Source organism: Erigeron canadensis, chromosome 1, assembly GCF_010389155.1.
Source record: "Erigeron canadensis isolate Cc75 chromosome 1, C_canadensis_v1, whole genome shotgun sequence".
NCBI lineage: Eukaryota > Viridiplantae > Streptophyta > Magnoliopsida > Asterales > Asteraceae > Erigeron > Erigeron canadensis.
The window spans coordinates 28,824,326-28,841,353 of NC_057761.1; the positions used below are offsets into that span (position 1 = coordinate 28,824,326).

A 17,028-nucleotide genomic window follows, 5' to 3' on the forward strand; every position below is an offset into this window, starting at 1 on the left:
TATTTAATAATTTATTTTATTTTAAAAAGTGTTGCTGACTTTCAGTGTATTTGATACGATAACTAAAATACCATATATGACACTTATATTATTCGAACCTATTTGTTTTTTTTTTAATAAATATTAAATTCTTAACATCCAATATTTTATTTATTTAAGCTTATATAATAACAAAAGTTTTTAAATAAATCAGTTTTCAAAATAAAAATATTTATATAAGGTATATCTCCATCATTAAAACTTTAAAGTGTACATAAATTTATTATTAGAGACCTAACGAGCAGATAATTGTACATTACAATCTTTTGAATTAAATCAAAAAAGATATTAAGGTGTTAGTTGCAAGATTGGTCCCTGTGGTTTTTTTATTTTAGCAATGGAGTCCTTGTGAGGTGAAAAGTACATTAATACCCCCACACGTGCACACTTGATAGCCACTTTTAACGGATCTATCAAGATTGGACCAATTTTGCAAAAATTTATCAAAATAGTGTCCCCATTGCAACGATTATCGAAAAAAATCCTTCCTTACTAAAATGTACAAACCACATGGACCAATTTTGCAAATAACTCTATTGTTTATGTTGAGTACTCATTTACCATACATATCTACTATTACTTTTATTTTTTGGTGAGAGGTATTTTTGGAAACATAACTTTTCAATTTTTGGTGTAAGAGGTAAGATTTTCACCTTCTCATATTCCGTTTATGTTGGAATTGAGTATCATTGTTGATAAGAAGACTTGGATAGTATCATTGTTGATAAGAAGACTTGGATATTATTTCTCTGTTAATGTTTATCGTCAGTCATTATTTCTCATTATAGTTCAGTGCTTGAGCACCAACTTTACAGGAGGTTTCGAGTTTGAGATATGTTAAATACATTTAAAGCAATTTCACAAATAAAGTTCTCCAGTGAAGCAAGTTTGAGTCCTACAGAGGGAGCATGGTTTTACCCCAATTAAATGCTGGGAGTTTCTCTTCCTACTAGGTATTGAGGGTGAGAGGGCTCTCTAACGCACTTGGTTAAAACAACGTAAACTAGATCCCTTGTTACGAGCAAATGTTCCAGACCAATCAAAAAAATTTAATAATAATATTTTGAAACAAAAAAGAAAAAAAGCTCAGATAAATCTAAACTAAAATCTAAAAGGTGGTTAAAGAAAATTTGTTGTTTCTGTTATTATTTTATAAGATAAAAAGACCTAAACATAATCCATTATTCCTTCAAGTTAAAAACAACTTGAGGGATCAAGTTAGAAAAATCGTAGCCCTTGGATTATAATTAAGGGACAAGATTCAAAGATAATCATTGAATCTCGACCCTAGATTTTAATCCAAAGGTTAAGATTTCTTTAGCTTGCCTTAAGTTAGAGAACTAACTTGGAAATCTCCATCCTAAATTAATAGGGTAAAGTGCAAAAATTATTTGGGGTTTGCTAAATACAGCCCTTAGGACTGTGTTTAAGGTACATAAATTGTTTGTACATTTAACATGAGAATCATTGAGCAGGCTTTTAATACGAAAGGTAAAAGTTTTTTTATGCACGTTAAATACAACCCTGAAGTAATTTAAAAAAATTAACATTTTATCATTGTGATGGATTTTTCGCCTCAATTGATATTATCCATGGTTAAGCTGCCTCACGTTCGTCATTTCACTCTAAATATCCGCATCTCTCCCAATATATATGATTGTTATGATAAAACAAAACAACTTATTGTGGCATACACAAAGGCATAAGGGTTTAAAAATGTGAACTTATTGCAAACAAAATTCATTTTGTTATCACTTTCAAAAGATATGATAGTTATGAAACATTACATAACGCTTTGGTTATCAAAGTCTTAGTAAAGAAAATGATCAAGTAGTATGTAAAATTAAAAATTATTGTGGAAAGGCTTCAATAATCGACTGAAGTGCTTGAGTCTTGATCACATTATGACGAAGAAAGCCTCCTTCAACAAGGAGTTTCGTCCATTCGCTTTCACTTCTTTCTCTTCCACTTGAAAAATGTGAAAACATCACTAGATCATATGTAAGGCGTGTGTCATCAAAGATATCATCTCCGGCCGGCATTTGGACAATCTCGACAATTATGAGCTTCCCGGTTTCAGATGCCAAGACTTTTCGGCAGTTTTTTAGTATCTTAATACAATCATTGTCGCCCCAATCGTGCAATATCCACTACATATATATAATGCAAAGAGTGATACATTATTATTAGTAGTTAAACCAATACATGCAACGCACTACAACAAATATGTGAGAATAAGTTTTTAACTATTTTCACACTTAGAAATTGTAAAAACTTGTTTAAACATCTTCAAATTTAAAGTGTTAAGAATTATGTTGATTTTGCAACACCTTTTTTTTTTCTTTCCATCTTAGCTTAAGTGTGAACTTTTATATTAATACACATTTTTAATTGTGTAAATCTACTAAATTAAATGTCAATATTCACACACTTTGAACGTTGTGTTTGTATATCACCTCTCGTGCATATATATTATATGGAACAATAATTAATGTGTATGTATATCACCTCTCTATCCGTAATATACACATTTCGTTTTAGGAAATGATAAATGTACTATCGTTTTTTATTAATCTACTACATTGTACAAGTCTTATAACTGACTATATAAGTCAGTAATGCATACTGGTGGTAGATATATCAAATTTTATAGTACATGTATCACCTCCCTTTGGTTTATTATGACTGTACGGAAGCATATACTTTTATCATCATCATATATATGTATATAAATATGAGATTAAGCTTAATTACATACCTTCATAAAGATAGTTTCTGCAGGAGGAATGGCCTTAAACATGTCCCCGGTAACATGAGTAACCCCTTCATATGTTGGTGCGGTCGAAATAACATGGGGCAAATCAAAATTGATCCCTGTTAGATGCGGATATGCCTTGACAATCTCGGATATTGCCACCCCAGTACCACCTCCGACATCCACCATCCTTCCTTTCAACTCAAGAAATCCGTTCTTGTAACTCGACATGATGGCCTCGGTCGCAATCTTTGCAGTGCACGCCATACCCTCGTTAAAAACCCTATTAAACTCCGAGTTAAACGTACAGAAATCAAACAACTCTTTTCCATGTGTCTTCTTAAACGTGGAACCGCCTTCTTTAATTGATTGGCTCATTACATGTAGAGGCGAAACAAAAACTGGGTCTGTCCGCATCATGACCAGTGGTGCCAGTGTCATATCAGTGTCACATAACAGCCACTTGGAGCAGTGGTTCAATGAGTAAACCATTTCTCTTTCCTCATGATGCTGGTTTGATTGATCGAACACCTTTTTACCAACCAAGAACCTCATGAGGCGCCCTAGCCCATCAACGTTGATCGTTGAGGAGTCAATATCAGTAGCGATTTCAGAGAGTGTGGCAGGACGGCCACGATTGTTTATTATGTCAGCGATACGTAGCTCGACACAACATCGTATCGCCATGCCATCGAGAGCACCGTATATGTACCGCAAGATTTGTGACTGGCCTTTCAACATTGCATGGTCATCTATTCCATTTTGGGTGTTCATGGTCATGCTCAAAAGTTTGCACCTTTTGATTGAATTATCTTAATCAGGAAAGCATCCAGAGACACATACTCTTATAATGAGACAGTAATAATAAAATAAGGGATCATTTCTGGTATGTGTTCTATTTTATATTATGCGCCTCAATGGCACATCTTATAAATTAAATAGTTCCGTTACTCGTATTATCTATCTATACTATATTATAATAAATTCACTTTTCAACTTTCAACATTCAATTCAATAATATACACATATTAATGCATAATGTACCACACATCAATGCATACAACTTTCTCTTTCCTCTATAAATCATTTTATTATTCCTCTAATTCTTTCAAAATCTTTTATCTTAAAAACCGTACATCGATAAATTATAAAAATTTTATAGGTGTTCTTAAAATTTCATGCTCGTTCATTAGAGACGTCATTCGATATATTTTCGACGAATTTTTAAATCCAAGTGTGAAGCCCGTACGACTAAAGCATTTAACTATGACATTCTATGACATGTAACCTCCTATGACCTATCACACTTTATAACCTATCACCCTAATCATTTTACCTCCTCGTCTTAAATAATGTACAATAGATTATATGATTCATTTATTCAACATTTAATGATTCTTTAAAAGTTATCTATTCTGACCTTTCAAGTTGTATCTTCCTCGATCCCTAAGACCTCGAAAAGGTATACTTTAATTAGGAACACCAATAGAATTTCCTAATTTTAATCCTGTTGGTTGTTGGGATGGAAAATCTTATAAAGTAATTATGTATTATAAATATGTTCGTTGTATTATCAAGTTGATCAAAGATAGTGTTGCATTTACTCATGAACTCGCACAGCAAGCTAATTTCAAGCTATTTACTTTAAGTGTGTTCAAGTAAAATAACTAGGAATAGGTGTATTTAATTATGTTTAGGGAAATTATAAATCATCCTAACTAATCATTCTAAAAACCTTCTAACTACAACTACAATGTTTAAATCATAGTTTTTCAAAAATGTTTTACAAGAAAAAAGAATAGAATGTTTTCTACTTTCTTCTATGTGAAATTTGAAAACACTTTTTTATTGTTAATTTTGAGAAAATAATGATCATCAAGAGAAAAATTGGTTTACAAAATGTGAACTTATTGCAAACAAAATACATTTTCAAAAGATCCAATCTGTGTATAGTAGAACATTATATAGCTTTAGTTAGAAAAGTGCTAGCAAAGAAATGATCATCAAGTAATATGTCAAATCGAAATCTATTGTGGAAAGGCTTCAATAATCGACTGAAGAGCTTGAGTCTTGATCACATTATGACGACGAAAGCCTCCTTCAACGAGTAGTTTCGTCCATTCACTTTCACTTCGTTCTCTTCCACTTGAAAAATGCGAAAACATCACCAGATCATATGTAAGTCGTGTATCGTCAAAAATATCATCTCCCATCGGCATTTGAACAATCTCGACAATAATGAGCTTTCCGGTTTTAGAAGCCAAGGCTTTTCGACAATTTTTTAGTATCTTGATACAATCATTGTCGCCCCAATCATGTAATATCCACTACAATAATTATACATTATGCACTAGTTAGAAATATATAAAGCTAAACATTGTATTTGCTTGTTGATATCTAATAGGCCTGACAATCCAAGCCCGCGGGTCAATTTGGGTAAATTTTATCACCTATTGGGTAGATTTGGGTACTATCCTTCAAACTTTCATCCCGTATGAGAAAACTTTGTATGAATTTGTATATATATAAATTTTTACATATATAAAGATGGAGTACATATATAGATATAGATATATAGATCTATATATATCTATATATACATATACATTAAACAACGAAAGGAAAGAGCATGTGTTGTGGATGGCTGTTGGGAATTTAGCATCTCTTCACCACCATCAGTCCGTCACCCACGACCCTACCACCACCAAGATCCGCTGCCGACTATCGATCCAACAAGGTTTGTTGTGTGTGTATGTGTATATATATCTAATATTATCTTATAAAACATTTTGCTCATTTTTTTTAAGAAAATATGATTTGAATTGGCGAAAATACCTCTCTTTTTTATTCACTAATTTAAACAACTCTACTTAATATATCTATAATACCCTTGAATCTCAACCACACATTTTTTTCTCTCTCCTCAAATCTCAACAACTAATTTTTTTTATCTCTCATCCATAAATCATTTTATTCCTCTAATTCATTCAAAATCTTTTATCTCAAAAACCGCATGTCGATGAATTATAAAAATTGTATGAGTGTTCTTAAAATTTCATGCTCTTTCATTAGAGATATCATTCGATATACTTTCGACGGATTTTTAAATCTGATGGCGGAACCCGTACGGCTAAGGCATTTAGCTATCACACTCTATGACTTGACCTATGACCCCACCATCTCACCGCCGCAAAGCGCAAACATTATCTCTCGTGTATATATATAAACATAAATAGGTTTAGTGGTTTACACGTGGGGCTATGGTCTATGAAGGATATGAAAGGTTTATCTTCATTTTTTTTTTCTTTTTGTGTGTGTTGTGACTTGTGAAAAGGAAAGTTAAAAAGGGATTAGATTGAAAGAGAGTGGAAGGATAATAATAATATAGTATTTTATTCTTTTGTTTAGTTAAGAGGGTAATATTAAAGGGACAATAATATAATATTTTCCTTTTTATTTTATATTCTGTTTGTAACATTCAATATACAGTATGATAAATGTAATATTTGTAACACATGTATTCTCGAGTTTTATAGATAAGAAAAAATAAGGTAAGATAGGATTGGGTAAGAAAAGAAAAAAAATATATACATGTATAATGGCATTCTTGATTTTAAATAAAAATCAAAGAAAAAAAAATAAAGTGGATAGTTAAATGTATTCTTAAGTTAAAAGGAAAGGAAAAGAAAAGCTAAAAGATATAATTTTACATTTATAACCTTATAGTCATTAAATCTCATACATAACTTTGAGGGATATATTGGTAAATTCACAATTTTTCCTTCCAAATCTTGACAAAAGTGGTTGGAAAATTTTTAGCTCAAAAAAGCTCCACTTTTCTTTTCTTCAACTTCCTTCCTTTACTAAAAAAACTCAAGAATACAAAATCAAAAGTTTTCTTACCTTTTCTTTTCTTAACCCTTTAAATCAAAAGTTATATGAAACATTATGAGTTTGTAACATGAATTTATCTTATTTAAACCAATTTGTAGGTTGACCCACAGCCGACCCGCACTCGTTTTTACCCGTTACCCAAATCCACCCGACCCGCTCATATTGCCAGGTCTATTATCTATGCAACAATTAAGTGTGTGTTTATCACCTCTCTTTCAATATATAGTACTACACAGATTGCTTTGTTATATAACGAGAATCATTATATATTTTATGATCATCATATGTATATATATGAGATTAGTTAAGGTTAATTACCTTCATAAAGATAGTTTCTGCAGGAGGAATGGCCTTAAACATGTCCCCGGCAACATGAGTAACCCCTTCATATGTTGGTGCGGTCGAAATAACATGGGGCAAATCGAAATTGATCCCATCTAGATGTGGATACGCCTTGACAATCTCGGACATTGCCATCCCAATACCACCTCCGACATCCACCATCCTTCCTTTCAACTCAAGAAATCCATTCTTGTAACTCGACATAATTGCATCTGTCGTAATCTTTGCAGTGCACGCCATACCTTCGTTAAAAACCTTATTAAACTCCGAGTTAAACCTACAAAAATCAAACAACTCTTTTCCATGTGTCTTCTTAAACGTCGAACCACCTTGTCTAATTGATTGGCTCATTAGATGAAGAGGCGAAACAAACACTGGGTCTGTCCGCATCATGACTAGTGGCGCCAGTGTCATATCAGTGTCACATAACAGCCACTTGGAGCAATGGTTCAATGAGTAAACCATTTCTTTATCCCCGTTGCCATCCGAATATTGATCAAAGACCTTTCTACTAACCAAGAACCTCATGAGGCGCCCTAGCCCATCAATGTTGATTGACGGGGAGTCAATATCAGTAGCGATTTCAGAGAGTGTGGCAGGACGGCCACGATGTTTGATTATGTCAGCGATACGTAGCTCCACACAACATCGTATCGCCATGCCATCTAGAACACTGTATATGTACTGCAAGATTTGGGCCTGGCCTTTCAACATTGCATGACGACTTTGGTCATCTATTCCATTTTGGTACGTGTTCATGGCTATACTAGCTAGCTCAAAAGTTTGCACCGTTTGATGGAATTATCTTAAGAAAGCACACATACTTATACTATACAAACACTAGTAGTAATAATAATAACAATAATTATAATAATAACAAGGCATTTCGATTATGTGCCCGTTCGGCCTAGTATTAATAATAATTATAACAAGGGATTTTGATTATGTGCCCTTCCGGCCACATCTTAATTAGAAAATTAAATAGTTGTTAATAGTTAACATATAGAATATCCTTTCTTTTTTGCTGCGTTTTTATGCAGCTACCCACAATTTCTTGTTCGCCTAGCTAGCATATCCCCTTTGGAGATATCTCAACAAGCACTGGCAGCAACAACTTCTCCTAATTAACTGCTTTTGTCTTTGCCGGCGCCCTACATTCTTGCTGGGAGGTGATTAATCCTCCTAAAACAATAACCTAAAAATCCTCCTAACAATTAGATTGAAACATGTGGCAAAATCAGGGGTAAGATTAGGAAAGAGATTTAGTGGATAACACTTGTTATGTTTTAAAGCTTTTAGGAGGATTTTTTAGGCTAATTTTTAAGAGGATTAATCATTTTCCGGCATAAAAATGTGTCTAATAGTGAGCACATGTTAAGAAAAAAAAAACTATGCAAACTGTGTATCAAGATTTAAATGGATTACGGATACACATTTAGGCACATCGTTAGAACTTAGAGCAGGGCAAAGCCTTATTCGCCTAATAGCTGACGGGATGATATTTTAGCTCAAGCTACATTTTTGGTACAAGCGTCCAAAAAACTGAAATATATATAACTGTTAGTAGTTAGATTTACTATAGATTAGAACTTAGAACTTAAAGCCGAACTAAAAGTTGAAACTTGAAGAAAACATAGAAACAAAGAGTGGGTTTGATGCAATATTGGGCTGGGCTTGTTGAAATGTTTTTCTGAGGATCTACGCATAAAAGATTCATGGGATATGGTTCGGCAATTGAGCCCATCGAATATGGTTGAAGCTTTGCAAGTAGATCAAAGTTACTTTTTACCAGTTTACTCCTATTCAAACGACCAAGGGAAAAAACAAAAGTTATGTTAATTATTTATCTTGGAATCAATATACTTTCTATAAACTATAAAGTATATTAAGAGTATCTTATATTCTGAAAAATATTATAAATAACTTACACAATATATAATGAATTATTTTTGTAACTTGACTAAAAAAATTTAGTACGGGTATTATTGTGATTTATAAACTCTTAAATATTCTAGTTGAGTCATGGATTCGCTGAGAGACTCAGCGAGACACTTTATCAACGAGCTCTCAGCGACTTATATTACCTTTGAGTTAAAGGATAAGTTCAATGACTCACCGTCATATTTTGTAAGTCAAATATGGGAGGAAAAATGAAGATAAGAAGGATGGTCCCAAGGACACGTGGTGCATGATCAAGATGAAGCCATGTGACCTTGTACAAATTTAGTACTATGGAGTTTCTCTTTCATGCCGTTTTGGGAAACAAACAAGATGAAGAAAGAAGAACCCTGCAGATCTGAACCATCCTCCAATAGATGATTGACAACCTTCATGTGTCAACATCTATTGGGTTGTCATGTGATTCTCATCTCTGCCTATATAAGGGATCACTTGACCTAGCCGCAACTCTTGTTGATTTTGTTCTACAACTGTCACTTTGTGTGTTCTTTCATTTATTGTAGAACAGTTAAGTTTTTGTATGTTCAAAAACTTAACAAGTATTTTTCTCTTCTTCTTCTTTGTAAACCGACCATGTATTCACTGTTTAATTAATAAATACATATGATTAAACGTGTTTACGTTCTTGTCTTACATTTCTAGTTTAATCTACTTTAATCATTTTATCATACAATCGTTGCAAACTTGGGACTTTCAATTCTATCAACAAATATAACCACTACTTAAAACAATGTTCATACGTTATCAATGAATTAGAGGTTATTAACCACATTACTAATTGTAGTACTACATAGTAATACAATATTACTACAATTATGGTAAATCGAGTCCCCTCTTATTCAGTATAAATTGACTCGACTCGTGACCCGTAAGAGTTTAACAACTATGGTAGTACTATTAATCGAAAATTAACAATCAAAGAACAAATAATGAATAAAATAATTGGTTTTTTAAGTTTTGAACTACAAATTAGTAATAAAAGTTTCATAATTCACAAAAGTAAACTTAGTGGACTGAAGTTGGTTGTATAATCTAAACATATTATAGCTTGTATGTTTCAAAGTAAAGTGTAAAGGAAAAAAAATGTAACACAATTTTAATCTTAAATGAAGTATGTTAAGTTTAGTTTAATCAACATTTGACTACTTTTATTTGTTTTGTCTGTGCTCTAAACATAAATAAAGCTAGCGTCTCGTTTGAAAGTTCTTTAAATCCCACATTGAATGATGAAAATATATTAGAGAGATATAGATATTAGATTATTAGCGTTGTACCCGTGCGATGCAGCGGGGAATAAGAAAAAAAACGCTGGTGGTTTGATGGTGGTTTGTGGGGCGGCGAAGATGAAAAAGGAAAAAAAAATAAGTCGGCGGCAGTGGATGGTGGTTTGATGGTGGTTTTTGGGGCGGTGGTGGATGGTGTTTATGGGGGATAGCGTACATAGAAGGTGGATTGCGGCGGTGGATGGTGGTATTTGGGGCGATGGTGGATGGTGTTTATGGGGGGAGAAAATCAGAGAAGGGGGGAGGGAGAGAAAATCGGAAATCGGATGAACGTATGTGTTTGTAATGAGCGTGATGGAGAAAAAATAGGGTAGTGTAAATTAGGAGGGCATAAAAGATATTTTAAAGGTAGAGGTGTTAAAAGGGGTGAGGTAGTTTGGTTATTAATGGAGTATAGATAAAAGAAAAAAAGCCCAACACATAAACATGTTTGTTTATCCTTGCCTCCCTGGTTCATCACATCTTAAATTAAACGAGGGCATAGTCATTTTGGGCTTGGGGCCATGTCTAGTTTTTGGGCCAATATATTCTTAAAAGCTAAACATTTACATTAAACATTCCAAAGTTATAGGAGAATTACCGGGGGCAGTTCCCCCGTTTCTAATGAAGTACATCCGCCCCTGCAAATGGTACAACATTTACGGCATTGAATGTCATTTGGGGTAAAACATACGCCCTTTAGATTCGAGTTCTGGTTGTCCAAAAAACAAACTTTCATTGGAGGTCTCGGATGCCATTTGAATTTATCCATTCCAAATGTAACCTAAAGTTAGAAAATATATAGCTTTTCTTTACATGATATTGATTTCCCATAATCCCATGTTCTTAATTCTCATGTATTGCCAAATTACGAAGGATGGAAATTAAAGCATTTCCAGTTCTCTAATTACTTTATTTCATCTACCAACCATATCCAAATTATAAGCAATGATGGTTTGAAAATGTGAGCTAATCACATGTCTGGCAAAATATTATTGATAAATCATGGCATATAGTATTAAAAAAAACATGCATAAGAATTTCAAAATTTGTACTTATTGCAGATCGACAATGCATTCCGCTACAATCACTTTCAAAAGATGCGATCATATATATTGTTGAACATTAGATAACGATTTGGTTACCAAATTAAAGTGCTTGTCAACACGATTTTATCACTCGAATTCACATCAACAATGGCGGTTTAGTGTGTGTTCTTAGTGTTTGTGTGTATGTTGAGAGAGAATTGAGATCAAGTGTGTGTTATTCAGATGTAATGGTATGAAAATGTGTCAAGGTTATGATCAGGTTATGTCGAAGTTATGATTTCTAAGGAATTGAGGGCTATTTATAGTTTAAACTAACTAACTATGATAATTATCACAATTAGCCCCTCAACCTTAGAAATCATCAACACATGACTTAACAACAAGTAAGTCCATAACTTAAATTACAATGTATCACTATTTTTGGATTTCTAACATTCTCTCCCTTAGTGATATATTGTAAGGTCTGAAGTACGTGTTGTTTTGTCTTGTAGGAATGAATTTGATGAGCCCGGTGGTGAAGACAATTGGTGTGTTGAAACAAGTCTTCAAAGCTTTCTCATTGTCTTTGGAGAACTTGATTCAGTCTTGGTCTTGGACTTCTTGAAGTTAAATCATTTGTTGATTCTCAATGTCTTTTTTTTTTTTGAACAGAGAATGATGAGTGTGTGTGTATTAAATCTTCGAGGATTGTTGAATCAAAGATCAGAGTTGTCTTTTGAAATGCGGAAGGTATGAACTTATCTTGAATTCTTCAATCTTCGAATCTTGAAGTCTTTTCTTTGAAGTCTTGGAATGAATTTTCAGAAATATGTACTCTCCCCCTTGATATGTGCAATGTAGCTTTTGGTAAAGTGTTGTTGTATGACTTGAAGATCTTTAATTTGATGAAGACTCTTTTTGAAGCTTTTCTTCTTTTGTCTTGAATCTTCAGCCTTTTGTCCTTTGAAGCTTTGACCTTTGTCACATCGTCTTGAACACTTTTGAGAGTAAACATTTCAAAAAGTTTTGGAAATTCTTTTATGAAAGTAATCATGCTCCTCCTCAATTCATGAGTAATCACAGTCTTTGATTGGAGCATTTTTGAACTTTTTGTAACATCTTGAGTGAGCATCCTTTCATTATTGATCTTGATCTTCTTATCCTTAAAATCATTCTAATTTCTTCCTCAATCAAAAATCAATCATACTATTTTCTCCCCCTCATAATGACAATGTTAGGAACCAATGTCATTATGCAAACATTGATTGAATAGAATGTCAAAAGAAATCAAAAGAACCATAGCTCAATGGTGTTTACACAAAGATATATGAACAACAACTCATCAACCCAAACTATTAATCCAACCCAAATAACCCTATGGGTGACTAAAATGTAAGGTTGAAGTTGTTGGTATAAGCATTTTATTATGGTGTTGGTGTTTTCTGTGTTGGGGTGATGAGAAAAGAAACCGGATAAGAATGATCCGTTTGCATTCAAAAATCGAAAGGATTAATGAAATGACCGAAAGAAATGTATACCATTTATCGGATTTCCTATGTATCATTGAGAAATGCACAAAGCAAACCTCTAACATAGTTTGGTCTTTTGGCTTTCCAACCTCAAGATTGCTTCAAAGAATGTAAACCATGGTCAGTGTCACCTAAGCGTTCGATAACCATGTTCTACTATCCTTAAAGACTTTTAGGAAAAAAAATCCAAGGTCACAATAGACTTCTTGTTAACTCAATAATTACACAAATGCAATTATGAGACCTACGTTCAAAGCGGGGAATGATGTTAGCAATGGTAGGATTTCCATTTGATCATCATGAAATATCAATTAAGATATCACTACAAATGTTCCGGCTATATCACAAAGATAAGCATGTATATCACAAAGATATGACGCAAATGTGTCCTAAAGAATGAATAACGATCAAATTAATGATCAATCATGAGAGCTCTAGACACAAAGTGATCAAATGAAGTCGGGGACTGGAGCAGAGTGTCACCCTTTTTCAATATTAACGTCTTCCAGATGAAGAGTCAATAGAAATGAGAAAATCTCCGTGAGAAATAAAACAAGCATTTGTTAAGAAACACTTGAGTGGTTAGGTAAAGATGTGCATCGCTTCACTGGGTCCATGAAGGCTTCTTCAATACCGAGATATCAACAAATGACATTCGATAGAAATGTGTTTTACCCGGCGATTTGAGAATTTTAGAGAAGGGTATCAAGTCTTTTAACCCTTTTCTCACAACATTATCACCATAACCATTCACTTTTCGACTGTACTCCCTCCAACTTAGTTGCACGAATTCATCATCACTCAAAAATACCCTCACTATCTAATGAAAGAAGTGAACATTCCTGGGTTAGAACTCATCGGCGATGTGCAAACTAAACACCGAACTTCCTTTGAAGAAAATATTTTGGAAAAAATCATCAAATGTGAAAAAAATGTTTAAAAACACATTTGAAGTTTGAAAGAGATTTGAAATCACAAACTCTCCCTTAATCTATGCAAAGATAGATCAAAAAGATTTTCATAGAAAAGGTGGAGCAAAAATGATTTGTGTGAAATCAAAACAGGTTTTATTAAAAGTGTACTCAATCAATTGTTCAAGATGAGACAACCCAGGAGTACACAAAGGCGTTCAATCCTTTGCTTCTCATATCAACAATTGAGAGTTTTTGAAACATGTGCAACAAAATGGCAATCAACATCTTGTGATACTCAGGTTATCATGACGAAAATCCAATATATTACACATATACATTCATATAAGACCATTTGGAAGTACACAAAGGCGTTCAATTCCGCGTTATCTTATATCAATTTATATGTATAACAACATGAATTAATTCCAACTTTGAAACATAAATAATTTTTCCTTTTAAAAACTGGTTGCATACAGAGTATATGCAAGCCATTATGAAATAAATAACACAAATAAGCACGGGTTATACACTGAGTGTGCATAAGCCACGAAGTAATAAATACATCATTTAAGCACGGGTTACATACATAGCATATGTAAGCCACTTTTAAAAAAATAAAGAAAATCTTTGTTATTTTTCAAAATTTTATATTTTTGTATTTGATTTTTGTTTTTCAACTTTTTATAATTTTTGAAAAATGAATCAAGAATTCCTTCCATGGTAAAGTGAATCAAGAATCAAGATTTAGCATACCAAGTTTAAAGATTAAGAAATTAAACCTCTTTTCGTCAAGTGGTTTTGTGAACAAATCAGCGAGTTGGTAGTCAGTTCCCACAAAGTAGAGTTCGATGTCACCTTTCTCAACATGATCTTTGAGAAAATGATATCTCACATCAATGTGCTTTGAGCGTGAGTGGTTGACTGAGTTGACAACAATTGCAATGGCACTTTGTGAATCACAATAGATAGGGACACGATTATATTTCAGACCATAATCGGTAAGTTGTGTCTTCATCCATAACACTTGAGCACAACAACTAGCAGCAACCACATATTCAGCCTCCACTGTTGACAGTGATACACAATTTTGCTTCTTGGATGACCAACTTACAATCTTATCCCCTAAGAATTGTAAAGTACCAGATGTGCTCTTGCGATCAAGCTTACAACCTGCATGATCTGCATCTGAATAGGCAGTTAAATTGAATCCAGTATCCCTTGGATACCAGAGACCAAGATTGGGTGTACCCTTCAGATAACGAAAAATTCGTTTCACAGCTTGGTAATGTAAATCAGTCGGAGCGGCTTGATACCTAGCACACATACATGTTGCAAACATTATATCTGGGCGAGATGCTGTAAGATACAACAACGAACCAATCATGCTTCTATACCTCTTTTGGTCAAATGGTTTCCCATTTTTATCAGCATTAATGTTTGTACCAGCAGCCATTGGGGTTGAAATTGAAGAACATGTAGTCATATCAAACTTTTTCAACATATCCTTTTTGTACTTACCTTGTGATATAAAAATACCAGTTGGTAATTGTTTGATTTGTAAACCCAAAAAGTAATTCATTTCCCCAATCATGCTCATTTAAAAATGATTGACCAGTAGAGATGAAAAGTTTCGGCAAAAAGTTTGACTGGTTGACCCAAAAATAATGTCATCAACATATATTTGAACAAGTAAAACATGCTTACCTTGCTTACGAATAAACAGGGTAGGGTCAATAGTGCCTTTGGTAAAGCCTCATTTGAGTAAGAAAGTAGTTAAGGAATCATACCATGCTCGGGGTGCCTGCTTCAAACCATAGAGAGCCTTGTCTAACTTGTAGACATGGTTTGGCTTCTTAGGATCAACAAAACCTTCAGGTTGCTCCACGTAAACTTCTTCTTTGAGTTCTCCATTCAAGAATGCTGTCTTCACATCCATTTGAAACACTGTGAAGTTTCTGAATGCGGCATAAGCTAAGAATATACGAATGGCCTCCATTCTTGCAACAGGAGCGAAAGTTTCGTCGAAATCCACACCAGGTTGTTGGCAGTAACCCTTTGCAACCAATCTAGCTTTGTTCCTTACTACAACTCCATTTTCATCTTTCTTGTTCTTGAAAATCCACTTGGTGCGAATTGGTTCTTCTTTCCTTGGATTTGGAACCAATCTCCATACCTTCAGTCTCACAAACTGAGCTAATTCATCTTGCATTGCTTTAACCCACTCTGGATCACTAAGAGCTTCAGAGACTGTTTTGGGTTCGATGTTACTCAGCGAAAGTGCAACAAGACACTCATTGACTGTAGTACGGGTAGAAACACCAGCTTGTGGATCTCCGATGATCTGTTCTGTAGGATGATCTTTGCGCATACGCGACCACTTGTTGTCATGAGGAAGAGGATCTTGTTGATGAATGTCAACATTATCATCATTAAATCCAGAATTCTGTTGAGAAATGGAATCATAGCTCGGAAGAACTCTTTCCTCAAAATTTGAATGATCAAAATCCAGTGGTACATACACATTTGGAGTATTTGATGGATTTGTTGTTTGGGTGATTTGAGAAGGTTGTTCTTGAACATTCTTTTGAGAATAAATATCACTTGAAGATGATTCTTCTTGCTCTGAAGAATTTGAAGATGATTCATGATTGTTGTCAGGAACTGGTTCATTTGTTTGAATACGATCATTGTTCGGAATTGGTTCATTGATGACTTGAGGTTCCTTTTCTTGAATCGGTTTTGAATTGTAGAATTCTTCGAAAAGAATATCTAGCTCTTCACTTGTTGGAGTTGGATATTTCTTGAACTTTGAAGCTAAGGTAGACGTCCTTGAAGAAGCACTTGAAGTACTTGGATCACTAATTGTTGGTAGCAAACTTTCTTGTTCAAATATCATGCCAGACATCTCGTCAAACCAAACATTCATGGTTTCTTGAATCGTGTTTGTTCGACGATTAAAGATGCGATATGCAATCGATGTCTTTGAGTAACCAACAAAGTAACCTTCGTCACCTTTCCTTTCAAACTTTCCAACATTTTCCCGATCATTCAAGGTATAACACACACACCCAAAAATATGGAAGTAATTGATGTTGGGTTTGCGTTTGTTAATAACCTCATAAGGAGTCTTCTCATGACGCTGATTGATGATGGACCGATTTGTGTGTGACAGGCAGTGTCAACAACTTCAGCCCACATATTTGATGGTAACTTGGAATAAGCAAGCATTGTCCTTGCTGCTTCCACCAGCGTACGGTTTCTCCTTTCAACGACACCATTTGTGCGGGGTACGAGCAGCAGAGAATT

General features: G+C 34.0%; 2 protein-coding genes across 2 annotated transcripts; both read right to left on the reverse strand.

Moving 5' to 3' along the window:
- Positions 1–1,889: 1,889 nt before the first annotated feature.
- LOC122589107 ((R,S)-reticuline 7-O-methyltransferase-like) lies at positions 1,890–3,568 on the reverse strand. The gene is made up of 2 exons (XM_043761354.1): positions 2,798–3,568; positions 1,890–2,189 (listed from the first exon to the last, which is right to left on the reverse strand). Exons 1-2 carry the CDS (start codon positions 3,566–3,568, stop codon positions 1,890–1,892), a joined length of 1,071 nt encoding a protein of 356 aa, XP_043617289.1.
- A 1,253-nt stretch (positions 3,569–4,821) lies between these two features.
- On the reverse strand, positions 4,822–7,789 carry LOC122589118 (desmethylxanthohumol 6'-O-methyltransferase-like). Its single transcript, XM_043761365.1, has 2 exons — positions 7,007–7,789; positions 4,822–5,121 (listed from the first exon to the last, which is right to left on the reverse strand). The coding sequence occupies exons 1-2, from the start codon at positions 7,787–7,789 to the stop codon at positions 4,822–4,824; spliced, it is 1,083 nt and encodes a 360-aa protein (XP_043617300.1).
- Positions 7,790–17,028: the final 9,239 nt, after the last annotated feature.

Excerpts from the sequence above, each read along its gene's own strand:
- LOC122589118 (XM_043761365.1), bottom strand. The coding sequence starts at position 7,789 with ATGAACACGTACCAAAATGGAATAGATGACCAAAGTCGTCATGCAATG. Across the intron at positions 5,122-7,006 it reads CAGAAACTATCTTTATGAAG|TGGATATTACATGATTGGGG; the intron begins GTAATTAACCTT and ends TAATTATTGTAG.
- LOC122589107 (XM_043761354.1), bottom strand. The coding sequence starts at position 3,568 with ATGAACACCCAAAATGGAATAGATGACCATGCAATGTTGAAAGGCCAG. Across the intron at positions 2,190-2,797 it reads CAGAAACTATCTTTATGAAG|TGGATATTGCACGATTGGGG; the intron begins GTATGTAATTAA and ends ATATATATGTAG.